Source organism: Aplidium turbinatum, chromosome 2 (genome assembly GCF_918807975.1).
Source record: "Aplidium turbinatum chromosome 2, kaAplTurb1.1, whole genome shotgun sequence".
NCBI classification, from domain to species: Eukaryota; Metazoa; Chordata; class Ascidiacea; order Aplousobranchia; family Polyclinidae; genus Aplidium; species Aplidium turbinatum.
Window position 1 is genome coordinate 18,364,135 of NC_137473.1, and position 27,698 is coordinate 18,391,832.

The following is a 27,698-nucleotide window of genomic DNA, read 5'->3' on the forward strand; positions in this document are numbered from 1 at the left end:
GGGAGTATGGAGGTTAATATAGCTAGTATATACTGCAAACAAAACTATTATTTAAATCAAGCGCATGTTTTGGTTTGCCCTCAACATACCGCTATAATATCTTGATTTGTCATGTTTATATTTGACGAGGTAGTGGCATTATAATCGCTTGCAATTGGGCTTGGCAGCATCAACTAATAAGTTTTAATTAGTAATTCTATTAGCTACGTTCGGAACCAACATGGCCGAAAGTGGATTGCCAACCAATCGTGGTAAGTTTGCTTGAGAGTTTTTTTATAATATGTTGAGCATTTTAATATTTATAGCTTTTGTGTTGTGAAATATGTTGATAGCCTATAGAGTATTTTACTGAAATAAAGCAAAAACTCATTCGGAGACTTCCATAATATTAAATCTGAGGAAGAAATCTGAATTTTAAAATAATATTTATGTTTCGATTTTTTACAGATCAAGCTTCGAGCAATATCCCTGTCCATCGGCAACAAATGATCCTACAATTTGACAACCGGCAATATAACCAATATCATACAACGATCTACAAGTTACCAGAGCAAAGTAGTGTTCCATCTGGAGATGAAGGTTTTTTTTATGTTTAATTAATTATAAGAATTGCGTTCTGTTTCTGAAAATGATGGTTTCAGAAAATCACAAATATTTTGTTTGATCCTTCATAAAAAATTGAAATATTTTATTGAAAGCATACGGTATGAAACTAATTTTTGTAAAGCAAAAGTAAAATAATTGTAAATAGATGTAGATTTACAATAACAATTTAATAACATAAATTTATAATTTTGTTAAATGGTTAACCTGAAACGGTTCCCTCGGGCAGTTGATTATATATTTGGTCAAGAATGCTTTCACTCCCCAAAAAATTAACCTTCCCCTACACCTATGAATTAATAAATAAATCAATTAGTGTCCAGTCAAGTTAGGAACCGTATTAAGACTGGGGTTGGGCATAATGTGCCCACACCAATTTCAAACAAATGTATTTTAATGGGCATACGTGCTAATAAGCTGAAATTTCTTGACTTTTCTTAAATATTACTTGGCTAAACGTATTTAAAGTTTCGTGGCTATACCTGATTGGGTTTGGGAGATATTCTACTGTTTTTAGCATGAACCTTGAAATATTTCATTGATTTGCTCCTGGAGTGAGAGCAGATTGCGCTTGGTTGGTTTCTTTTATAAAAAGAGTGACAGATCATCGATCGTTTATTCAAAGGCGCCAAGCCGAGTCGCCTAATGAGTTTATCGCGCGTGTAATTTGATTAGTTGTAAAAAAGACACTGCATGATGATTTGCGTCTGGTGTAAATTGCATACAGTTACTTCTGTCTGTGACCGAAACAAAACCATTTATTTCACGCAACGGATATATTCTTCTTGGAATAACCTACTTCAAAGTTTGGTTGCCTTGTCTATCAGTTTTTAGTCTTTAGATGTCCCTCTAATGTGAAATTGGCGAAATGAAGCAGATATCGACAGAAAAAAAAACAACAATATGTTGATGAAATGTATTTTGAAAATGAATTCGCATATGTATATGAAGGAATTTCGAACTAGATAAGTTGTCTAACACAAGTCAAATGCATCACTTTACTAATTGGGGAATGATATATAATGCTATGAATAATATATCCCTAACCTCGTACAAGCCTGATGGCAGCAAGTGCCATGTTTTCACCGATTCAATATCATCAGCTGTTGAATCGATTTAATAATCGACAAGTTTACGATGAGGGAATGCTTGCACACGATCGCCTATCCAGTAGTTCTCAAACTGTGCGTCGCGACGCCCTGGTGCGTCGTTTCAATTTTCCAAGGGCGTCGCAAAATAGTTCCGTTTCGTGGCTGAACTCAGTTTATCTTATAAAAACGAGGTTAACATTTTGAGGACGCCCACTCAAGTCAGAGTTTTTGAAAAACTTTGTGGCGAAATGAATGCAGCGCATCAAAGTTTGCTCTTTTATTGTTCATCCAAGGTGGCTTTCGCTTGGAAAATCTTTTGAACGCTTTTACGAATTGTTAGACAAACTACAGGCTTTTTTGCAGCAAGAAAATAATCCACTTGCAGATTGTTCAGCTCATAGGCGTAGCCAGGGAGGGGCGAACGGGGCCATGGCCCCCCCCAAATTTTCAAAGTTTGGATTCCGAAGTTGAACCCTTTGTTGAAAATATAATATAATTTGTATAAATTTATATTGTTTTCCAAGACATCTGGCTATTAACACCCCCCAGGACTTGTTTTAGACACACAAAAAGACACCAATAAATTTTGCAAATCGTAAATCGCGCAAAGTTTACGCGATTTACGCTTCTTTTAACTAATCTGTGGAAGCAATTTCAGAATCGCTTACTCTGTAGGGTTTTTGTGTAGCTGAGTTTTTTGTGTTCTCTAAGTTTAGCCGCAGTTTTTGCCCGTTTGTGTGTAGATAAGAGCTACCTTTAATAAGTTAATAGCTGTTTATCTGCTAATAAGTTTCATACAAATATTACCCTGAAATTGTTTCCAGAAAGCGTTATAATCCATTATTTAAGGGTTATTTTGCAAAAATTTTCCAGGGGAGCATGCCCCCGGACCCCCTAGAATACGCGTGCCTTCGGCACGCTCTAACCCCCACCAGCTTTATTGCTTCCCTTGCTTAACCCACCAGGATGCGCCACTGCACATCAGGTGGCGATGTCTTAAATCAAACATTTTGTCGTTCTCTTCAATTCATCAAATATTTGGCCCCCCCCAAAAATTTTTTCTGGCTACGCCACTGGTTCAGCTCAGAACGATTTTTTATTGAAAATGGCTTACTTGTGTGATATCTTCGCCAAACTGAACATTCCTATACAAAGGCCGGATAAAAATATGCTTGACGTTTCAGATAGAATTGCAGCATTCGTTAAAAAGCTGCTATTGTGGAAGGAAGATTTCGCAAACCTGTCTGGAAGCTCTCGATACTTCTCTTTCTTGTCCGATTTTCTTGAAAAGAAAAGTATGGCGCTGCCTTCAAATTTGCGAAGCATATTTGGGCAACATTTGTCCAAGCTCGAGTCGAAATTTGCAAAATACTTTCTGGAAAATTTATTAAACTACGAACGGATACGTGAATCGTGATCCTTTCGTCCAACCTACTTCATCGCCTTTTACAGCACAAGAAAAAGAAGCCTACATTGACCTTTCCTTTGACAATTTCCTGAAAAGGATGTTTAATTCAGAAAATCCGGCAAATTTTGGATTTGAATAAATGACGATTATTCACCTTTGATGAAGAAATCACTACAAATTATTATCCCATTCGCCACGTCGTATTTATATGAAGCAGAATTTTCTGTCTTGGCGGTGATAAAAAGCAAATATCGATCACGAATAAACACTGAAAGAGAAATGCGGGTGGCAATTTCAAAAATTCTCCCAAGATTCAACGAACTATGTAAAAAAAAACGACCCACACGTCACGCTAAATAATATGCATTGATTTTTGTTGTAGTATCAAAAAACACGTCTTCATTTTACTTTTATTTGCTGGTGCGTCGCAAGTCCAGAAAACTTCTCCAGAGGCGTCGCATCAAAAAAAGTTTGAGAACCACTGGCCTATACTATAGGATTCTTATATCGAATCAACGTTAGACGAGTTTGATTTATCGTAAAATTGGCTGCCTCCAATGACTGCACAAGTGGACATCGCTTATTGTTATGTTTCAATAGATAAGTGTTAGAACAGCACATTGCTGTTTCAGCTTTGATTTATTATCATCATGGTTGAACCGATGTAAAATGACGTAACTCGTGGGTATAGAATGCGAAAAGTCTGTAACTTTATATTTTTGCACTACGTTTTTGTTTCGGATCTGTTTTTGCAGAAACGTGGTAAATAAACAATTCCTGATTTCGATAATTGAATTGTTCTAAACATCGGCAAACCGTCGCAATTTATCATCATCATCATCATTTTGTTCCTTCCTCGTATGGAGGTTTGGATACAATGCGCCATTGTTCTCGACCATGAGCAATTTATACCCAGCTCGAAAACTGGGTAAGTTTGGTATTAGTTCTACGTTGACGTAGACGTTGAATCACCATAAATATGACAGATTGTACGAGCTGTGTATCAGCGTGTAAATTGAGTAACAGCGTGTAAATTGAGTAACAGCGTGATTTGTTTCGTTTTTCACTCTAAAATGCATATACAGTATATTGGTAACGGAGCCTTCTTATTTGAAGCAACATTGTAATAATGTAACAGTGGCGCATTTTTTTCTGAAGCCTCAAAGAAGTTCACCCTCAGCCGCAACGGTTACGGTACACAACCCAGTCAGCAAAGCTGGTCCTTTTTACATTGATTCAACGTCTGCAAACGATGAATCAATGTAAAAAGGACCAGTTTTGCTCGTTTAAAAACCATGCATAAGGATAAGCTGGTTTACATTGGCGCGCGAGAACAACCAGCAAAATTAATTTAGTCGAGTGTTGTGATGCCAAATAAAAGATTTCACAGCATGGGCGGCCGCTACGCATCATCGTAAACCGACTCTATCATGCCACTAGCAAACATACAAAACAAACCGTGGTTATTGTTCAATGATTTTGATGTAACGCAGATGTTCAATCGATATAACTCGCTCGCTGTAATACGGTATTGGATAGAATCAACGTCGTCTCATTTCACTTGCATTTGATCGTATTTTCCTGTTTTCAAATCCCACCATTGTTACGCAGATCCAACGTCATACGACGTAAAATCGATGTAAAAACGTTGCTGCGATTGAAACAAACAGAAATAAAACCATTTCCATGTGCTGGTTCTCCGCTGACCAATCGGCCATTTTTACATTGATTCAACAACTAAGGACGTTGAGTAGACGCACAAATGATAGACGCAAAAATAACTTTTACATGTGAATCTTCACTAAAATATTATTGAAGCAGAAACGCTATTGACTGCACAATACGAGTATTGCAATGAGAAATACTTAATCATATGACGATATCTTATAATGTAATTAACTGCATTGAATCCACGTTTATTGAAGGTTATTTACATTCACCGTTGCTTTTCAGCTAGAAAATCGCCCTTGTTACGCTCAATCGGTGTGAATGTGAATTATTTCCAGCTTGGGTGCCACGTATGTGGAAAGAATATTATAGACTTATCGAGAGATCAAATTTCGCTATTTTATGTATCGTATATAAACGACATAGTTTGCAGGTTCTAATATTGTACGTCGATATCGACGAGAGAAAATGATGAAACAACAGCTACACGAAAAGTTACGCACGTATTTACAGGGAGAAACTACAAACAAAATCGTTTGTTAGTACCAGTACGACGTAGCTTACCAAAAACAGTATTTATAAATTGCTGAAAAGAATATGCATTTGAATGATTATTACGTCTTACAATTGTTAGCTGTGTAAGAATATATTTTTTGCAGCTTCTAGCCAAATCTGCCTACATGTCTAGCAACACTTGTTTCCGATCTTCGCATCTTTCCAAACAAACTGAAGTCAAATAAACAATTTTCACGTCTAAGCACTGTGGTCAAACGTTGAGTCGATATAATAATGTCGCACTTTTGCCGGTTGGATAACTACAGAATAAATAGATTTTCGGCAGTTGATGAGCCGTTGTGGTTGTTAGTGTGAGAGACAGAGCGCAAAGTGTGATTACCGTAGGAATAGGCTACCATGACGTCATTATCTCAAGCAGAGCAAGTTAAAGCCTTGTTTCTTTATTATAATTTACATCTAATTTTGGCGATTTGACTCCTGTCTAATAAATCTATTATAGCTATAGATATACACATGATTCGAAGACACGTTTGAATTTTTTGGAAAGTCAGATAAATTTTCTTTCAACTGGTAAAATATCTAACTGACAGCATGCATATCAAAGGCGTAATAAACGTTCAAAAACCGTGGGCACTTTATGCCCACCCCCAACTCAGGGAATCCCTTGAGAGCCCAGTCTGAATACGGCAGCAAAACCAGTTGCCGTTTTCAAGAAAATTTTTGAGCATTTTTTTATTTTGCTTTCAAGGTTCAAAAAAAGGATTCAACAAACTGCAAAATGCAACTCGCAAACATTATCACCCAAAGTATGATGTTGACCTCTCCAATTTTGACATTTCTCCAGAGGGATTTACAGAAGTTTATTGTGAAATGTTTCGAGTTGATTTTTATCAAGGAAGGTTCATTCCTAACGACGACAAGTACAACGTAAAAAATAAAGGAATTACGTTAACCACCTCTGACCGAGCAGTAACAATCGATCAATTAATTTCTGATATTCAAAACAACAGATTTGTGTCAATTATTGGATATCCTGGGTCTGGAAAAACAACCTTATCGAAACGCCTGGCAAGACGTCTTTGTAGAAAAGAAGCTATCGTTTTAAGGAAACTATTTATGGACATTAATGATTGCAGCAAACAAATGACATTACAAGAGTTTCTATTGGGAGATTGCAACTACAACTTAAATAAAGAAGAACAAAATTCCGTGTTTGAATGGATGACAACCAATCCGGAAAATTGCTTTATCATTTTGGATGGATTTGATCAGGTGAACTGGAATCTGGAAGAAAATGTGAAAGACTCCACCTACAACACTCCACTCAACTATTGGGAGCTTACATCCAATCTTTGTTTGGGAAGATTTCTTCAGCACAGTCACTTGATATTCACTTCTCGACCACATGCCATGCTTAATATACCTAAACCATGCCGACCCAAACGCACTTACTTCATTCACGATCTAAATTCTGAAAACATGAAAACATTGTTCGACGCCTTGGTAAACGACCAACAACAATCCGAATTTCTTTGGAATGAACTTTCAGTGAAAATTCCTCATTTAAAGTCCATGTGCTACAATCCTCTGATGCTTCAACTCTACTTGAGGGCTTCTCTTTGTTCATCATTCAAAACTGCAGATGTCTCAACAATGACCAGAATATTTCATTCCGTATTGCAAAATCTTAAAGCTTCAGGAAACGTAATCTCTTTATCTGATGAAATTGTCATCAAATTGTCAAAAATTGCGTATAAAGCAACAAAAAAAGGAACTGTATTAATCACAACCGAAGATCTTGAAACAGAAAATCTTTCCAGCCAAAAAGTCCAAGATCTTGTCGTCACTTTATTAGGTGCAAACAGAGAATGTGGACTATTGGAAGGGCAGCAACGGTTATATTTTAGCCACCAAACCTTTCAAGAGTACTTCAGTGCTTTGTATATTTGTCGAAAAATGTCATTACCAGATTTTACATCATTTATTCGAAACAACTTATTGGAGAGTCACTGGTCTGTCGTGGTGCAATTTTTGTCTGGGCTACTTCTGGACCAATACATGAATGAAGGTACAGTAATTTTATGTTTTGGTAATCAACTAACTTTTTTTTCTTGTGTGTGTGTAATATTTCAAATTCTTGTGTGCAGAAACTACATTATTTATTGATTTTGTCTGGACCTAACCAATCAAAAAAATATTTGTGGATGTCACTATAGTTGGTTTTCCAAACAATTATTGCAAGAATATAAAAAGACAAAATCCCACCTGGGAATAAGGATGAAGCTTTTTTTTGAGAGTCCGAAGAGTGTACTCTCCTAGGTGCGCTTCTGCTCACAAAATATCGATTGCACGTTTGTTGCTTTGCGTCAACAAAATGAAATTTTCTGACATAAAACACCATTAAATCATATCATAATTTCACTGACAGCTCATACTTCAAAATTATCCATAAAGTTTCAACAGCATCTATACTTCAAAATCAATGCCATTATTTCCTACCAACCAAGCTTTCGAAGCAATATGGTTTAAGAAAAACAACAATAATTCATAAATTGCAATGATTTTATGCAATTATTGTTACAATATGATTATCGATTTTTATAGCAACCCCATCTTCAAAAAGCTCTTTACTTTTTTTATAACTCAAGTCAAAGTCGCTAATATTGAAGCGCAGTTGAAGATCTACTTGAAAGAAGTGTTTTCACTTATTGATAAGTGATAATTATATTCGTTAAATCTAAAAACGAAGGTTTGTGCGTAGTCTGCGTTCATGCGGCAATCATTTCAAAAGTGTTGGTAGTTTGCAGTAGCGCATCCAGCATGGGGCTAAGGGAGCTCAAGACCTCCCCAAACTCGCTACAAAAAATGAAGTTTTTGACTTTTGTATGTTCCCCATTTATACCTTTTGCTTACGGGTTAGATATGAATAAGACACAACAATACAACAGTGCTAAACATTATAACAATATACATTTTACATATTTACAAATAGTTTTAATAGTTCATTGTTTTCGGCTTAACTTTAAGCCCTCATCAGGAATCTGAAAATAATTAAAAAATGCAAAAAATTTCAACTTCTCGAAAGTAAATTTACATTAGGAAAAGGCAACTGCATAAATAACTATAAAAAATTTGCACCACTGGGAACATGATACCTAGGCCTACATCAAGTAAATGTTGAGGAGAATGGACTCGCCTCCAGCAAATAATTGTTTGCTTAAATTTGGGTTGTAGCATTAACAATGGTTCCTGAATTTTGGTATTAAATTGGGATTTGCCTTTGCATAAAATTTTAATTGAGTCAGCAGACAATTTTTGATGTGTGCAAAAAGAATACTCCATGATATGGTCTTTGATGGCACTTTTCTTTAACTCCTTAAAGTTCAGATGCTTCCGTACTCTCGTGGTCAAATGTCTGGTAGACATACCGATGTACCGTACGTCAATGCCGAATCACACGGATATGTAAATCTGTATACAACATTTGAGCAGAGAGACGTAGGTGTCTGGAACTTTAATTGAAAATACGAACTAATTTTGAATGTTTTGTAAGTAGGAAAATGTCCACATCAAATTTACTGTTTACAAAATTGGTGTTTTGTTTCAAACTGTTTTCGTGCTAGTTGTTGCTTTCGCACTTATTTGTGTTGGCAAACGGAAAGCTAATTCTATTTTGTCATACATGACGAAAAAGTCGAGATCTATAGAAGATTGCGAGAGTGGACGTAGAGATGAGAATGCTGATGATTCTAATAGCATGGGGTTCACTAGGCCAACTTCTAATCTGATTGAGAGAACGAATCCTGATGTATCGGCAACCGGTGGGTTGTGGGCCGTGAGTGCCTTTAAATATTAATCAAAGGGATGGGCAATGCCCATTGGGTATTGGCCTACTGTCACTATTGTCACAAATCACTCGGCCAACATTTCTAAATTAGCACCCCCTCCCCCAATTTTTTTCTGGGTGCGCTACTGGTAGTTTGTAAAAAAGTTGGCTTGTTGAAGAGCTACGGAAGGTGTCATTGTCTGCAGAAACTTTTAAAAGAAGAGATGATGGTATGTTCAGTGACATAGTCTACTTGAAGTTCTAATTAATAAAATAAAACGTCTAGAAAGTTTTCTCTTCAGATTGATGAAACAACAGATATTAACAAAACAGCACAGCTTTTATGTGTAGTAGGCCTACGTTTTGTCAATGGTGACTCCATAACTAACTAAGAGTATTTATTTTGCAAAGAACTTTCAGAACGAACGACTGGCCAGGAAATTTTTAGAGAGACCAACGAGTTTTTTACAGCCCATGGTATCCATTGGAATAACTACATCAACGTTTGCACGGATGGTGCTTCAGCAATGGTGGGCGAAGAAAGAGATTTTACTGCATGGGTAAAACGTCTAAATCCAACCATTCAACTTACGTACTGCTGCTTTCATAGGAAAACCTTGATGATTAAAATTTTGCCGACAGAGCTGACAGAAACGATGAACGACTGCATCCAAATTGTCAACTTTATTAAAGCAAGAGCTTTGAATTCACGAATGTGGCTATGGGAAGAAATTGGATCAGAACATCAATCACTGCTATTTCAGACTTCTGTGCGTTGGTTTTCTCGAGGAAAAGTTCTCGCAAAACTTTTCGAGCTACGGTATGAAATAAGTGAATTCTTATTAAATCAGAACAACCATGATTTGTATAAACATTTTAAAGATAACACTGGTCTACACGATTTTTGCTTTGTGAACTTTGAAAACTGATTTAGAGTAATTTTGGGGTGCTGAATTCGAATCTGACCTCAGATTTATGCTATCACGTCAGGTTTGTGAGATATGATAACAGCATATTGTTACTTTTGTCAAAAGTGGAAGGTTTGACGTTGCGTTTATTGCACATACACATTGTGCAAGATCCAGAAATCCAGGCCATGTGGTGCATAAGTAGCTGAAATACACCTACCAATTATAATTTTGATACCAATTTGTTTTCTAAGCAACATTATTAACAAGGCAGTAATAACAAGCTAAAAAGGAGGCTATAAGTGTAACTGACCCCCTCCCCCGTCAATGTTTTGCATGAAACCACAAAGATTTAAGCAGGCCTATGGCAATGCTTGTTCAGTAACCATATTTAGGCTGTTTTGGCCTGTCTAACACTAACCTTTCGTTACAGCACTGCATATGTTGGTAGTAAACGCAACGCCGAATCTTCCACTTTTGACGAAAGTAGCAATTTGTTGTTATCATGTTTTACAAACCTGACGTGATAGGATAAATCTGAGGTCAGATTTGGATTCAGCACCCCAAAATTACTCTAAATCAGTCTTCAAAGTTCATGGAGCAAAAAAAAATTCTTTTTTTGTAGACCAGTGTAATTATTGGATTGCCAAACTTGTATACATGGCCGACATATTTGAACACTTGAATGAACTCAACATTAAAATGCAAAGCAAAGGTGAAAACATACTGACATGTTCTGACAAGATAACAGAATTTAAATATAAAATAGTAGGCCTACTCTGGAAAAATGAGTTAAGAAGGGGATCACTGGAAATGTTTCCTAGAAGCAACTTAAATTAGTATTGGTATAGAATTGGGGTTTGATTTGGCCAAAGAACACTTAAAAAGCAAATAAAGAAGCCTCTCTTTTTTCTTTTCGATTGTAAATCCGATTGGTCTGATACACTAAAAACTTTTAATTTGCACTGTTTTCGATTTTTAACAGATTTATTGCAAATAGAGAGAGAGAGAGAGAGATATTGTTTATTTGCCTTTCTAATACGACTCGATATAAAGAAACACAATTACATACAAATCAAAATATGGCAATAGAAAGGTCTGGCAGCACCGAACAACCTTGCGGTTAACCAGTCAAGGTGCTGCCTGTCATCAGTCATCTTACATTGCAGCATCAGACATTATAACTGTATCAATAAAATATAATGATGGATGGAACAGTAGCTTCGAAATCGAATTGAATATATAAGGTTTTGTAGAATATTGAATCAAGACCAGCTGGGAAAACATGAGCATATAATGAATCATATCGTTTAAGAACACAAATACGAGGTTACATGAGATAAAATAATTTAACTGAACGATTTTAACGATTTAATAAGAACTTAACAAGGTAATTTTATAAAGTTTTTTAAACAAAGCAAGGTGTTTGCTTTTAATACATTCATCCAATTCACTCCACAATTTAGTACCCCGATGTGTCAGAAGATTGTGTGCCACGGATTTGTTTATTTGTGGAAGAAAATACTTCATTTTATTTAGTTGTCGAGTGTTGTGCGAGTGAATATTATCAAGTTTTATAAAACGATCTTGCAATACAGGCGGTAGATTATTATTGGAAACTTTATGCATAAATTTTGCAATTTCGAGTTTGTAAATATCTTCACGTTGTAAAATATTCAAAGATTTGTATAAGCTAGTGACGTGACTGAATTTTGTACTTCTAGTGATTGCGCGAATAATATTATTGTGTCTTACGTCAACTTCCTTGATTAGTGTTTTACCTGCAGTACCCCATATAGTAATACCGTATTGAACACGACTATATACTAGACTATAATATAACATAAGCAATGTTTCCTCTAACACATAGTTACGAAGGCGATAAAAAATTCCGGAATATCGAGCCAACTGCAGCGACAAATGTTTAATGTGTGAGGACCAGGTTAGATTTTCATCGACATGGATTCCCAGGTACTTAACTGTTTTCATTCTTTCAATCACTGTTTGGTTTATACACAACCTGAAATTAGTTTCAACAGTACGCTTAGGTACTTTGTTTATTAAAATGTAGCTTGTTTTAGAGTAGTTTAAAGAGAGTTTGTTTCTTCGTAGCCAAGCATCAATTTTTTGTAGTTCAGTATTGGTTTCTGTTTGTAAAGATTCCAAGTCTTCACCACGTAATGCTAGATATGTGTCATCCGCAAAAAGCACGGTAGAAAATTTAGACATTAAAGGAAGATCGTTAATATACATTAGGAAGAGAAGGGGTCCCAATGTTGAACCCTGAGGGACTCCACAAAGGATTTTTTGCAAGCTTGAAGCAGAATTAGACACTTTGGTATATTGGTATCGATTAGTAAGATAACTTTTCATCAGCTCAAGAGCAGTGCCACGTATTCCGTAGCAATGTTGAAGTTTATTTGTCAGTATGTTGTGGTCAACTGTATCGAATGCCTTTGACAAGTCAAGGAATATGCAACAGGTATAGAAATTTTTGTTCACATTGTTTAACAGATCGTCATACAGCGTGCTTATTGCCATTGCAGTGGATGTATTTTGACGAAATCCAAATTGTTGAGCACTCAAAAGGTGGAATTTTTCTAGATATGTGTAAATTCTAGTGTGAAGAAGCTTTTCAAATATTTTACTAAATGGAGATAGCAGTGATATTGGTCGATAGTTGGTGGAATTATGAGGATCACCTTTTTTATAAACCGGAATAACCTCAGCAATTTTTAAGGCATCAGGGAACACTCCAGTAGTGACGCACAAATTAAATAGTTTACTTAGGAAGAAAGAGATCACAGGGCTGGCATATTTTATAAATTTAGTTTCACAGTCAGATTTCCTTGTTGACTTTTTGTCTTTCAAATTAGAGATTAACTTATATATTTCTTCTGGACTTGCGGGATCAAGAAAAAGAGAGTTTTTGACACTGTCTGGAGACGAAGTTATATTACGCTGGTCTTTTGATTGTTTAATTGTTTTTGCCATGTTTGGCCCGATGTTAACAAAAAAATTATTTAGTTCCTCTGCTATGTCTTTTGGAGACGTCAGAGGTTTGCCATTTGTAGTAATTACTTTAGAGGGCATTGTTGTTTTTTTCTTTTTGATACTGGATAATTCATAAATACTTTTCCATATTTTGTTGGAATCGTTTTTGTTTTCTGTTAGGGTGTTGTGATAATATTTACGTTTAGCAGCCTCGATAGTACGGTTTAGTAGATTACGGTAAGTTTTATATCGTTCATGCATTGCATGCTCAAATTTTTTATGTAGACGCTGATTAAGACGGGGAGGAAGACAAGCACCTTCACGTGGTCCCCCCCGTCAGTAACATACGAAATTATACAAAATACGTATGCGAAACGAAGCTTGTCAAACAAGAGCTAATGAGACTGTTCAGCGCAGGGTGGGTAGGAAAATGCCCTTTTCAGGGCACGGCAGTGCTCGCACTGTCGAAAAGTACCGACGACCCACCGTCAACCCGACGACCCACCTCAAATAGCACAGCATGCAACAAGCCTGCTGATTTTAGTACATTTGATCAGCAGCTTTTTTCTGACAAAACTACACGTCCCTTTACCCAGTTTATGTCGTCTAAACCAGACTGTCACGATTTCTTTCCATCTCTTACCAGGAAAAAGACTTGGAAAGGTTCAATCACGTAGTTTAATGGGATATTACCGAAAGGCAGTCAATTAAATGTCGAATAGTGCTACTAGTGAAATGATTATGAAAATTCTTTAAGGACTTTAACGAACGGCTAAACACACCTTCTCATGTAACTCTAATTTCGATCTCAATGTATATCAGCACCAACTCTCACCTACTTGTATTCAACTACTTCAACTCTCAATCAGCAATAATCTCTGCATTTATTACCAACTACTACAACAACAACAATCTACAACTCATAATAATCATATTACAAATTACACCACTATTTATAGCAGGTTGTTCGGTCTAGTAACTTCGAGAAGGTTACGTAATGTTACATCATAAGAACTCATTGTTCTGTCAAGTTACACTACGCGTAAACAAGCAAGTTAAAGAAGCTTCCAAATTTGCACGTAGCAGTAGAATGATCTGGAAATACGTCACATAATAAAGATTTCGCAATCAGAGGTTACTACAGGGCAGTAACCGATAATAACATATCGCTCAAGAATTCCACAATCAAAACAGCACGTTCAGTCAAGATACAAAGCAGCCCGTCGCGAGACCTTGCACAACGATTGTGACACAGACAAACACGGACAATGGAATTAGTTACCTGTAGATATAGACATTATACAACAAATATGTTGTAACTTGTAAATGGGTTTCCATGAGTGTTGTACGCGTCAATGAAATAAATTGACGGCGTCAGCGCATATTGCCAAAAAACTTCACGGCGTAAAGTACTGCGTCAGCTCAGAAATTGACGGAGTCAGCGCTAATTTCTTGCGCTATTTTAGCCAGCGTCTCACAAAACGGAAGCATTTCGCCTAACCAAGTTTAGGTTAACAATAGCTATAAATAAAGAGTAGGTATCATGTTTTGAGACTGTATTGTAATTAGCTGCTTAGCTTATCAGTTATTTCCTTATAGAAACACAAGCATTTCAAAATGTTTGTCTGAAAATGTGCTGCGTTTGGGACGCATAATGTCCTTTCCAAGTGAAAGCATGCGTTCCACAGCAGCGCTGGATGGTATTGGTGTGTTGTATTTCAAAAACAAGTCTTGAAAATGTTTACTCAGAAAGGTAACACTGTTCCAAGCGTGCTGTAGTGGTTTAATAAATCTTCAGGGGCATAGAGCTTTTGAAATAAAGTAGCTTATCTTCAACCTCTGCGATGATATTCATTGATTTTTCGCTTTTTCTCTCTGATCCCTCGTTCTCGATAAGTACTGCTAATGATATGAATGATCGCCATTTGGCGAACTTTTTCCGCTTGTAGGCTATTCCAGGGGAGCATTCCAACCAACGCGAAAGCCGGTAATTTAGATGAGTCGCGCTGGCCAGAATACATTGTGAATTGTAAAACGAGATTTTCCATGACTACAACAAATGACGTATAGCGCATAACGCTTAAAATCGGCAAAATATTTGACGGCGCTATCACTTCTGTCAACTAAAAAATAAACTGACGGCGCTTTCGCCTCAGCGTCAACAACGGTGTCAACGTACAACATTGGTTTCCATACATCGAAAAATTTGCGTCCCGAAGAACAGATGAGCGTGTTTCGGAACGGTTCTTGATGGAATTACTTCGGCCATAAACGTAACCACCTATAACTACTTTACTTCAATCAAACCAGCGAGACTTTTGACAAATCAACGGATAGGTCTTTTGTGAACGATAATCAAAAATGAAAGAGAAATTCCTTCCACTGCCAAAAACATGAGAGATAAACTATATGCTACAAAGATTTACAAGTCCCTTGAAGCTTCACTTACCCTTTTGCGCCTACCAAGAAAAAGCAAAGAAAAACAACGTACAAAGTAGATGTCATCGATCAAATGGTTAGGAAGTAGCCTACATTGCAAAACACGTTGGTCTGTTCATTCTTTTCAGAATAGTATCGACAGCAATAAATGCTTGGGTTTTGTTGGCTACAGCAAATTAAACGGCACAAAAATATCAAAAAGAGTTTATCTGCTGATACTGGTGAGAGAACTTGCTTTTCCTTTGGTGGAAAAAAGACTTGGACTAATAACTGATACAGCATAACAAGTTGAGAGGGCCAAACAAAGAAGATACTGCCAGAATAAAGAATATTACAGTAACTAACAACCGTTCTGTTGTTACATGCTTCAAATCCAACGATCAATTTGCGGCAGGTGGACCCCAGTTATCCGACGTGTGTGTTCAAAGTGTAAGCCTACATAGACTGACTACAGTGGTAGTCCCTCGGCCCAGGTATCTCCTGTACCACTACTGCAAGGACCACCACTATAGCCAACTATAAGATAGCGTATTTCATTTGTATCGCTTGGGTATCGCTTTATTGGGAATGCTGCCAAGAGTTGTTTTGCAATACACACAAAAATAAATCTTAGATCATTTTCAACTTGAGATTAAGATAATAGGCTATTTAATTAAAGAAGTATGGTAAAACATCTACACGGAATAACATGAGATAAAATCTATCTCTAAAATATGCTACACAGTAGGCTACATGTGTGTTATCTAGGTAGACTTAATTTCAAACTGAAATATTAACTATGCATTAACTTTAAACGCTAACGCGTTGGTAGTCAAAATGACTATACTTCGGGCATTCTGGATAGAATGAAAAGCTGGGCACTCTAGTTTTAAGCTATTTGGTACGGTACATCATTATTTTTGGCTAATTTTTGTGAAATCTTTTTATTTGATGACTTATCACCCTACAACTTTACCTTGAATATCGCATTTGCACAACAAAACCCAAACAATACAAAAACACACGTCACATTACAAAAATAAATCAATTCCATCATTTTCTATCACTCTATAGCCTACCACCTTGCCTTGAATATGGCATTGTCGTATCCAGGCTTACACCTGGTGGTTGAAGATTTAGATTAGATTTAGACGATTTAAGTGTCCTGCCAAAGACACAGCTGCATGCTCATGAGCGGTGTCGAACCGGCGCCCTTTTGATTGCCGTTTCAGCGCTCTCACCACTCGGCTATGCAGCCGACATTGACGCAACACTATCTTATCATAAAAGTCTGTTCACATTACTGGAGTGGACATCTTTGTCAGTATATGTTATTTCAGAACTGCTATATTAGCTTGCCGTTGAACAGTTTCCTTTCTCCTATAGTTAATCTTTTAAAGATTAACTACGGTTATTCTCCTATAGTTATGTGTGTTATTATTGTTTTGTTATAAGGATTATTTTATCACTATTGATGCATTATTTGGAGGTCTTTTCACTTGTCTGAAGTGAACATCAGATTGCGTATGCAAAAATCATTGTCACTTCATGCAGTTATGTTAGTAACTTATTCAAGAATCAGTCGTTGTGCAGTTTATGTCTTGGCTTTGTTACTTTAATTAGATCAATGCTTGTTCAGTGTTTGCGTGTCTGCTGGAGTTTATAGCGGTGACACTCTACATTTTGAGGCCCATTGAGCCAAACAGCAGCTTCAAAGAACGAAGATCATGTAACTAAGATCGTTAAGGTTGTCATTACGTTAACAGCAATATTTTATTTCTATTTATAGATATATCAAGTTGTGAAATCAACCTACTTACTTCAGATGAATCTGCGGAAACGTTCGCGTCACCATCATCTCAATCAACATCTCCGTCTTCACAAATTGCTTCAAGTAACATTATTCGCTAAACCCTTAGTAATATTCTTGAAACTAAATGAGTAAATTTGTTCTGTGCCTGTTGAAAGCTAGATCTAATTATTGAACACTCACTGTTTTATTGAAGTAGGGCTTAAGCCTATCTAAAACATGTATTTTTATGACGACAAAATGATTTCTTATATTCCTGGACAAAGTTTTGAGTAGCCATAGTTCTATTCAGTGTATGGAGAGAGACTTTGGACACATGACACCTATCGGTCTATAGCAGAGGTGACGAACCTGCGGCCCGGCAAAGAAGTTTGTGCGGCCCGCAAAACAATTTGACAATCGCTCATGCATTAAAGACAAAAGACATCTCAAAGCTAAAATGCACTTTACAAAAGTCGTCACAGGTCGAGGCTGACAGATGAAAATCTTAGTATGCAGTTGAGAGTAGGGTTGGGATCCCGGGAAATCACGATCCCGGAATCCGATTTTAACCCGTTTTTCTGATCCCGATCCCGGGATTAATTTTATTAAAATCTAGGGATTTCCAGAAAACATCTACAAAAGCTGATGTAGCGCTATATCGCTTGACGCTCATATTATTTTGGTTTCAAAGCAGCTTTACAATATCAGCTGGTTGTCTTAAACACTCCACATTAGTGTGATAAAAATACCAACCATGACATAACAACGAACTACGCAATCGCTTCAGTCGTAGCATAAGTGCAATTGAGTATCTTAGTTAGAAAGACGGTTGCGCCATGGTGCTATTAGGACGGTTTCTGCTAATTCTGCCCTATCTTTTTACAAAGGAGAAATTAAAATTTAGCTCAGAATGTCGAATTTTAAAGATGTAAGTTCAAAGAGAAAATCCGAGGTGTGGTAAAACATTTTGTATTGTAAATCTACAGAAAAAGCAAAATGTAACTTCTGTCAAGCCGTTTTGAAAGCTTCAGTACAAAGAGACTAATAACTAAATTTGGAAATTAGCAAGGACGAAGAAAAGCTTTAGGTTTCGAATCGACGAGCGTCGGAATGCCGAACTGGTTCACCTTTTTGGGTATCTCAAGAAACCTTCCTACATTGATCAACCGCAGGCTCAGCTTGGTCATAAAATAAAACGTCAGTATTACAATAAATAAATGTGGCTTGCATGTGTATTTTCCTACTTTGCTAATCCCGAGAAATCCCGGGATTAAGGAGTAAAAATCCCGGGATTTCAAATTTGATCCCGAAGTCCCAACCCTAGTTGAGAGTTGCCACATCGTCTGTTCGACCTAATATTGAACGCTTAGTCAAGCAAAAAACTTTTCAAAAATCCCACTAAGCAAAAAAATTCAAAGCTTCAATGTTATTTTTTAATATTTTATGCTTCAATGCTGCATTAGATAGCTTCAGCTGTATGATTCACACGGGCTTTTGTTTGTTGTTTGAAAAAGAAATTTCATTAACTGATTTGTTGTTTCGGAGCATAATGGTCGAAACATTTAGTCAACTTGAGCAAAAAAGATAGAGCCAAAAAAAGAAGAAATCATACTCATATGAAAGCAAACGCTTCCAAATTAAACTGTCTTCATTATCAGTGCAAGTACTGTTGCTCTATCCTTTTTGCTCAAGTTGATTTGTTTTTATTTTTACTGTTGTATGTTTCGATTCTGCGTAAGATAATTTCCACAGTGTGGGATTTATTACTTTCATCTGCCGTTTGTTACTCTTCATGAATAATATCTTGACTCGCTTTTAAAAGATTTCATAGTAGGTTACGATTAAAAAGTTGTGTGGCCCGATAACTCATGTGTAATTGACAAAGTGGCTCGCGACCGCAAAAAGGTTCGTCACCCCTGGTCTATAGCGACATAAAAAATCATAAATTCAATCACCGAAATCTTACTCACTGCTCATTCAAAACACACTTATTTTATGCAGCAGAGTAGAAAGTTGGATGTAATTAAGGAAGCATTGAAATTGATGATTTTTTTTAATTATTTAAAACAGCACTTGGAATATAATTGTTATATCACTAAATTAATTAATTTGTATGTTGCTAAACTGTTTCCATTCTCAATAAAACTAAGCTTTAAATATGAATGGAAGATGTGTTTGAAAAGTTTAGAGTATTGCAATCATATAACCTTCCCTAATTATTCGCTAAGCTTCTTCGAGTTGTGCAACCAGCCAGTCACATTCAATTGAATCCACTTCAACACCAACTCCTTTCAAGCAAACTCCTTCTTCACAACTTTTACCCAGTAAGAATAAACTCTAATATTAACATTTTCCTGAATAAGAAAGCAATAAAAAATTTGAAATTAAGAGGTTTTCAACAGAATCCACCACAACAGCACACGCACTAATATTTTGCAGCAAACTCCATCTTCACAACGTCTTTAAGTGAAAATTTTCTCCACTCAATTTAAGAACGAAATTGTCAGCAGTTTGTTTTTTCGCGCCGCATTTGCTGGTCGATGAGGGAGCCAATCTCAACTCGTGCATGTTAGAATGGAAGCGGGCGACTTGTGTTCGAATTCTGTTGAGCTTGACACAAGTCAGTCGGGCAAGTCCATACCAGGAGAGAATGATATTTAGATTAGAGTGACTATCTTTTTTTTTGTAAAACGAATGAAAGCATATAACATCACAATTCACAACTTAGGCCTACTTCAAACTTGCCATAATAATTAATTGAGCTAAAAAACAAGAAACTTGTGTGTTTGCACACTTAAGCATGCATATTTGGTGAATCCTAATTAACATAGGCTAATATGTAAACTTAAACAAACCGTATGTAACAAAGTGTTTCATCAAACTAAACACCAGCAAACCAAAGATAGATTTGTAACAATAACATGATTTGTTTAGGCTACTATATATTTCTTTATACTTGCTGAGATGTTTTTATGTCTACAGTCTATTAGGCTATAAAAAAACGCAATAGGTACCGGTACCGCTTTTAAACTGTGCGGCATGGCCCGACTGGGATTCTAAGCACGACCTACCAAAACCAACAGCAAAAACACTTAGCCTACCACGAGCATGCTTATTTGATTCTATTGGCATATTGTTGTCTATTACAATTATACCTAGCCTGTTGGTTGCCTATCAGCCTGTAAAAGAGACGATTCCAAGTCGCGGTTGTAGCACTTCTAGCAGCTTTAATTCAAGATACAATTTATTTCAGATGAAAAGTTGCAGAAGAAGAAGATGTTCATTTCAGAACTGTATAAAATAACCCAGAAAGTTGCTGCAAGTAAAAAACAGTTTTTAATTGATCAAAACAAATTTTTATTTTGGTGAAGTCATGTATCAAATATTCCACCAATATCGTATCAAGGTGATATCAATCATATAACCTTAACTCTGTTAAATTAAGTTTTTGGTCAACGTGATTGTTGAGATGCTACCTTAAACTGTAACAGATGAGTTCAAAACCTGATCTGGCTGACCACAAGTTATTAAATCTTTGTCAGCTACCTCACTTATAGTATCTCTGCTACTGACAACTATATGGTTATTGGTCACCTGTAGGCTTACGAGAAGATAATACTGGGCAACAGTTTTTTGATATTTAGATGTTTTGAGATGTATTTTGACCCAATGAGTCCGAAAATGAACAAATTTTCTGCAATACAATATACTGTAAATCAACAGGACAACAGATACCCCCAAGGACTCCCTCAAGCAACCACACGGACGACGGCGATACCAGCAAAATAAACAAAGCCCCTTAACACCATACAGCATAATCCAATGCACTTTAAATATCCTTTTTATCAGAGACTATGCGGAGAGTAAAATAAAGAAAGTCTTCAAAAACCTTAATATGTCAGTCCGCCTCTTTAGACGCTTACGAACCCCTCAAAACGTCCTTTAAAAAGGACCAAAATCCGATCCTTGCCTGGTACAAGACTGCCCACTACGAAAAGACATGTGTACGTAGCCTATCACCAAGAATTGTGTCTACAAGATCATATACAAAAACTGCAAGGAAAGCTACATAGGCAGCACGATCCACCCACTCCACTCCCGCCTGAAAGAACACATTAGCTGTGATAAAAGTTCGGTCTTTAATCGTCAATAACTGTGCCTTGCCAACTTTGAATTTACGATCATTACCAGAAAGAACCATGCGGCACAATTGCGCATCAAAGAGGCCATTTTCATAATTGGACAGAGCTGATTCGACAAATTTCACAGTGATAATGCTTGACAACACATAAACTCAACTGACAGCAAAAAAGACAGCAGCCATCAAGCCGAAGAAAACAGCCATATAAAAAAACAACGACACACTGACTCGAGTACCATTCGTCGTAGCACATGATTTCCTCTTTTGACTTCATTATTCTCACTTTAAGTGGGGTCGTCGATGCAGTTTGCAGTCCTTCACAGCAGTCTGTCAGCAGCATCTTCCTCTGTTAAGACCACTACCTCCATATCTGCTGTCACGCAATCTCTCCATTTTCTTTTCAGTTTCCTTGTTTTCTTTTACCTTCCAATTGTTTTATTTTTTTTCTGACATAATCTTCATCTCTCCTTACGACACGACCCAACCATTCAAGGCGTATCTCTCTCAGCTTGTTTTCCAGCTCTCTGGCTTGCATTCATTTTCAGATGATTTCATTTCTTACTCTGTCCTACTTTGTCAATCCCAAAGACCATTGCAACATTTTCATTTCTGCAGCTTGCATTTTTCTTTTCTGTGTTTTCGTTAGGGCTACCGCCTGCGTCCCATACGTACAACAGTGCTAGTTTTAGAATATTTTTCCTTCAGCTTTTCTGGCACCTTTCTATTGCACATGACTGCTGTTATTTTCTTCCACGCTCCCCGCCCTGCCTGGAATCTTTTGTCACTTTTTTGTCGCTCGTTCCGTTCTCATAAACTGTCGAACCAAGACATGCACATGACTATGTGACTGTATTCCAAAAGTTAGTGCAGGCCCGTAGCCAGGGGGGGTTCTCGGGGTTCCCGGGAACCCCCCCTTGAGCCGAAAAGGTCCACATTTTGGAAAAGGTGTAGTGTAGGCTACATAGGATCATCTACCTAAGATAAATGGAAGATTGTACAATAGTAAAGTATTAAACTTTGATTATTGCTGCGTCATAATGCCTTGTGTTGCAATGTCAATGGTGTCCATCACCAGTTTGTGAATAGTCGCAAACATTCGGTTGTCTGTCGTCTGTCATTGTGGTGCAAAGCAATCTTTTTACTCGCCTCATGGCGCTAAAACTGCGTTCAGCATTGACCGAGATGAGCACGATTGTTCGATAAATACACAAAAGTTTGTGTATTTCCGAATGATATATCTTTGCTGCTTGTTTAGAACAAGGGTCCGTAAATACTTGTTGGCGCGACCCAAAAAACAATCTTTCGAAATCTTCGCGGCCCAAACGTTTCAGAAACATATAATTTTGCGCAAAATACTTTGCAATTTAATATCAATTTCAATACGGTCGTCCCCGCTTATTAAGCTCACATGGGGACCGGACAATTTTGGACTTATTGAGAGTGGAAAATTTTCTACCACTCTATACTTTCAGTAATTCAGGAATGGACCAAATTGGGCTTAATAAGCGAGTAGATCTATTAACTGTGAGCTTCGTCGTCGTCGTGTAAGCCTCTGGGGCCGAGGGTCTATCCTTTTACCACCCCAAATTCACGATGTTCCCGGACTACACTGGAAGGCTACTAGAGAGCAGCCAGCCTTTGGTTTCATCATCCATGACACGCAGACCTTCCACTCCGTTAGGTGGCTTGAAGATGGGCAGTCATTGATGATGTGGTCTGCAGTCTGTTCCTCGACACCACATTCACAGGAAGCGGCCATTCACCATTGGTGCATGCTTGAGCGGAAAAGCCCGACGCCCGCACGAAGACTGTTGAGGCGCACCCATGCCTGTCTTTGTAATGTCAGGCCTATGGAGCACGTGTCGGTGTAGGAAATGATCGAATGGATTCTGGTGGTACTTGACTTCCGTTCAGAATTCGATTTATGGTCCGCCCAATTAAGTAGCCGTAGAGATGTTTTGTTCATCAGCTTCGTTGATCAGAAGTTGAGCAGCTGGCACGATTGGGTGTCTTGATTTCAGTCGACTGGGGTGCTCGTTTCGGGGAGCAGAGATCTTGTGGTGGAGAAGATGGTTATAGGCTCCGGTGCCCGTCGGCCGAGAGACACAGTGGCTTCTTTGCGATGAAGCTCAGCAGGCTGGATGCCAGCGAGAATGGGGAGATTGTTCAATGGTGTGTGGCGCAGGCATCCGGTCACTGTGCGTAGGGCGCTGTTTATGGCAATGTCGATGTTGTGGTAGTGAGCACTGCAGCACCAAACAGGTTTACAGTAGGCTACTCTGCTGAAGAGTAGACAAGGGCTAAGGCTGCTATAAGCAAAGTGTCAGCTCTCGTCCCCCAGCTGGATCCAGCCAAGCGTTTGATTAGCCCAGCGCGGTTTGTCAGTTTCTTGCGCAGTGACATGGTGGTGGTAGGTGAGCGATCTGTCTAGTGACACCCCAAGAATTTTTGGTTTGGGGCAGAAGGACAGAGGTTTTCCATTGTTCTGAACATGTACTTGTACAGTAGCTTGCGATCAGCTCCCCGATTGTTTAGGTGGAAAGCTGCTGCCACACTTTTGGTTTCGCTGAGTTTCAACCGCCAATTCTGAAGATAAGCTAAGAGAGTTTTCATGCCCTGGCTCAAGGTGTCTTCTAGGCTTTATAACTGTGGGCTTAATAAGCGGGGACTAGGCCTACTGTACTACTTTGGAAAGTAGAAGTTTTCTTGTACAAAATTGTACGAAACCCAGCACGTCAAAGAGTAGGCCTATATGATTGTATTTATTTTTGGCATACAAGTTATATTTATAGTAAGTTTAAACTCTTTTGCGACCCACTGTGGATGGTCTCGCGACCCAAATTTGGGTTGCGACCCACTATTTGCAGATCCCTCGTTAAGAACCTCGCACATCGTAGACAATTTAGGCTAAAAGCGAATAACAGAAATTGTTATATTGCAAAATGTAGCCTATTTATATATTTCGTTTTTGTAATGTTGACAATTTGAAGTTTGTTGGTCTATATAATTATTATGTACTGCCGCTTCCTATGTTTTGATTGCTTACTTGTGGACACGCCAAGAAGAAAGTGTTATCAAAACTTCAAAAGGTCCATATTTTTGGATTTGGGAACCCCCCCTTGAAAATGTCTGGCTACGGGCCTGAGTTAGTGCAAACCACTACTAGGCTACCACAGCAAATCTGCAGCTAAAACAGGTCGTTTGTATGTGAACCAAGTGAATTGTGTTGCGTACGGTAACATTGCACAACGTAATATTGCAAATATCCAAAAAAAAAACTACTGGCAGTAGGAAAAAACTAAACCCAGATACGGATTCATCGGCCAAAAGTAGCCTTGGGCATAGCAAGTAGTTCTTCATATTCTGGTTTTCCAAACACTGATACTGTCAAAGTTTTAAAGCCCGACCTGGCTGCGTACTCAGCTTATCTTCCAAGAGTCACACATATTAATTTTTCAGAAACTGCTATTTAAAAAAAATGTAGCCTACAATATAAAGAAAAGGCCAAGAACAAAAAAACTGCAATTTAAATATTTGAACACTTTAAAAAGCATTAACTTGAGATAGAACTTTTGTTCATGGCATATATCACTTTTGCACCGTTTATCACGCTGGATGGATAAACCTCGTTGGCAGAATCTGGCTTGCGGGCCGTAGTTTAATGACCCCTTCCTGTTTTGGACTACAGGTTGGTTAGCGGAGCTAATATAGTATTGATTGATTCTATTTCTTTATGTTATTAGATCACAATAAACGCTCTATCATAGCCATCAGCAAAATAGTCAAGGAAAGCAACGACGAGGAAGTTATTGTGACTGCAGGAAGATATTTTGATGGAGGATTGATATGGATGGACTCCTCTGACACTCAAACTGACATTCACGCAGTCACATCATTCCTCAAGTCCATGCCAGCGCGAGTTGCAATCCTTAATTTGTACTATTGCTACATGACTTCCAATCAATTCCGTCCATGGGTTGAGGCGATCAAATCGATGCCTGGATCGGTAAGTCACGTTTAACTTTTATAACCAACGTTTAATTACGTTGATGCATGATTACATTGATACCAGTCGTTAAGTTGCATTAAGTTGTTTACAGTTCTTCCATCTTCTAAGTTTTAATCTGATATCTCAGGTTTTATTGAGTTTCCAATTTAAGTTGAATTTTTATCATTTTCTGATAATTCTTGTTAAATTTTCATAAACAAACAAAAAGTCACAAACAACAATCATTCCTTAATTGTTGGTTTATCTATTGATGTTTAGATTATTCAGATGAATCTCCATGACAACCTCCTTTCAAGCGTCGATGACGTCATCGACGTATTAGATAAAGTTGAGGAATTGCTTGTGATGTTGAAATGCCTTGATGCTGGTGGTCGAGAGTGGAGATACCCGAACTTGGAGGAACGAGCCAGGTTGCAGGAAGCCCTGAATGGGTTGGAAAACAATGTGAGAGTTGTTTACGTTGCATTAACGTTATCTAACGTAACACCTATCCAATAGCGGCTGGTGAGTTGTAGAAATAGGGGTGCTGCAGACGGCGATGCCCGGGCACGTGTTCCCCAAAGACGAATACAACAGGTGAAAGTTGCCCCAGAAATTTGTGAAAAGTTAAATTTGATTTGGTTCATTCTGAGCGTATTTTCAGTTATAAATTATGACAAAAGTTTAAGATAAGACTTGGGTTATTTACGACTTTTGCAAATGTGTAATATTTTGAAGGGAACGATCAACAAACAAATGTGAATAACACTTTGTAAACGGTGAAAGAGAAAACGCTTGTTTTTTCTTTATTCCCTACTTGGCAAAAAATTCTCCCGTGGCCTATGTCACTTTACATTCTTTACATTTTGGATGTAGATACGTTGCTTATTGCATGACATATTAAATTTAAGCAGTTTTCACCAAGGATGGGATATAGATCTATCCTAAAAAGTATCAGTTCTTCTAGTGCCTCTTTATTTGCGTTCTTTTGTTAATGAGACTCCCATAATACAAATCAGCGAAAATGTAAACTACTCATTGGTTTATTTCGTAACACTCGCCGTTCCACAAGGGACAGCACCCTGCTCACATGTATTGTCTAAACGCAACACAAGCTTTTGCTATTTGTTCGTATTGGCAATTCAGGAAAACTCGCAGCTTTTCGACTTCACAATCGAGTGTTTCTTTAATTGTACCCATCTGCAAAATATTTTCTTAAACACGCAGAGTTTCCAAATATAATTTACACTTATAACAGCCAGCAATTCTGAGAATTGAGAAGATAAAATTTATTTTGGGAAGAAGAAACGCTAATATATCAGAAACTTTTTGAGAAAACTTCTGTGATGGTGCTGCAGCACGCACACACTATAGCGAGCCGCCCCGATAAATGATTTATCAAACTCAATGTGATTCTAAACTCAAATTGTTCGTCAGAAATCTTGAAATATCTTGCATCATCTGGTGATTGTAGCCTAGTTAGGCTATGGTAACTGACAATTACCAAAATAAGGCTCATTATTTTAATGTTGATTCAACGTCAATAAAGTATTCAAACAGTATTCAACGTATTCCAAGTGTGAAAACTTGTTTAATTTAATTTTTCGCTTTTTTTACAGAAGTTGAAGATCATGGTTGACAGGGATAATGATGGCAATGGTATTTGCATCAAGCACAAGGATCGAATTGATAGAGAATGATCTCCAAGTATTAAATAGGAAGCTGAGTCAGTGCAAACGTACTTGAACAGTTGCAACTCTTTGCTTCTCTGCTTTGTGTGGAGTACAGTACTAAACGAGATTTACTCCACTAACCTATTTGAAATTAATTAACATCCATCCCAGTTGTCCTGGTATTATTATCAGGTTTCTGAGCCGCATTGTGATATCATGGATACGTGACGCCATGATGCAACACAAACTTGGCTGAATGACGGACTACCAAAAAACATTGCAATCCCGATGGCATACCTAGATTAAACTTTTTATTTGTCAACTCACTGGAAAAACAATGACACCAAGTTCAACAAGAAGGAAAATAGTACGCGGTCAGAAAAGCTTAGTTTCTGAGGTCACGGAGTACGAATAGAATTATAAAACGATGAGTAACTTTATCCAACGTGAATTAAGGAATTGTTTCCATCAATAGGCTTTTGTAGAGAGTTCGCTTTGTTGTACCGTAGACATACAAAACAAAGTATATAGTCAAAGCTCGATAACTCGAAACTCCCTCTATTTCAAAAGAGGTTGACTGGTAGGTCTACCTGCAACGCGACTACAAAATACATGCTAAAAACTATCCCTAACGCGACATTCTATCTCAAAACTTTGGTTAACTCGAAGCTT

The 27,698-nt window shown here is 37.6% G+C and overlaps 1 protein-coding gene across 1 annotated transcript; it reads left to right on the plus strand.

Annotated features, from left to right (window-relative positions):
• The first annotated feature begins 220 nt into the window (after nucleotides 1-220).
• Nucleotides 221-27,463, plus strand: LOC145788394 (uncharacterized). Its single transcript, XM_082600164.1, has 8 exons — nucleotides 221-251; nucleotides 448-579; nucleotides 6,035-7,354; nucleotides 17,222-17,326; nucleotides 20,478-20,546; nucleotides 25,109-25,371; nucleotides 25,633-25,818; nucleotides 26,973-27,463. Exons 1-8 carry the CDS (start codon nucleotides 221-223, stop codon nucleotides 27,051-27,053), a joined length of 2,187 nt encoding a protein of 728 aa, XP_082456290.1. The 3' UTR covers nucleotides 27,054-27,463.
• Nucleotides 27,464-27,698: the final 235 nt, after the last annotated feature.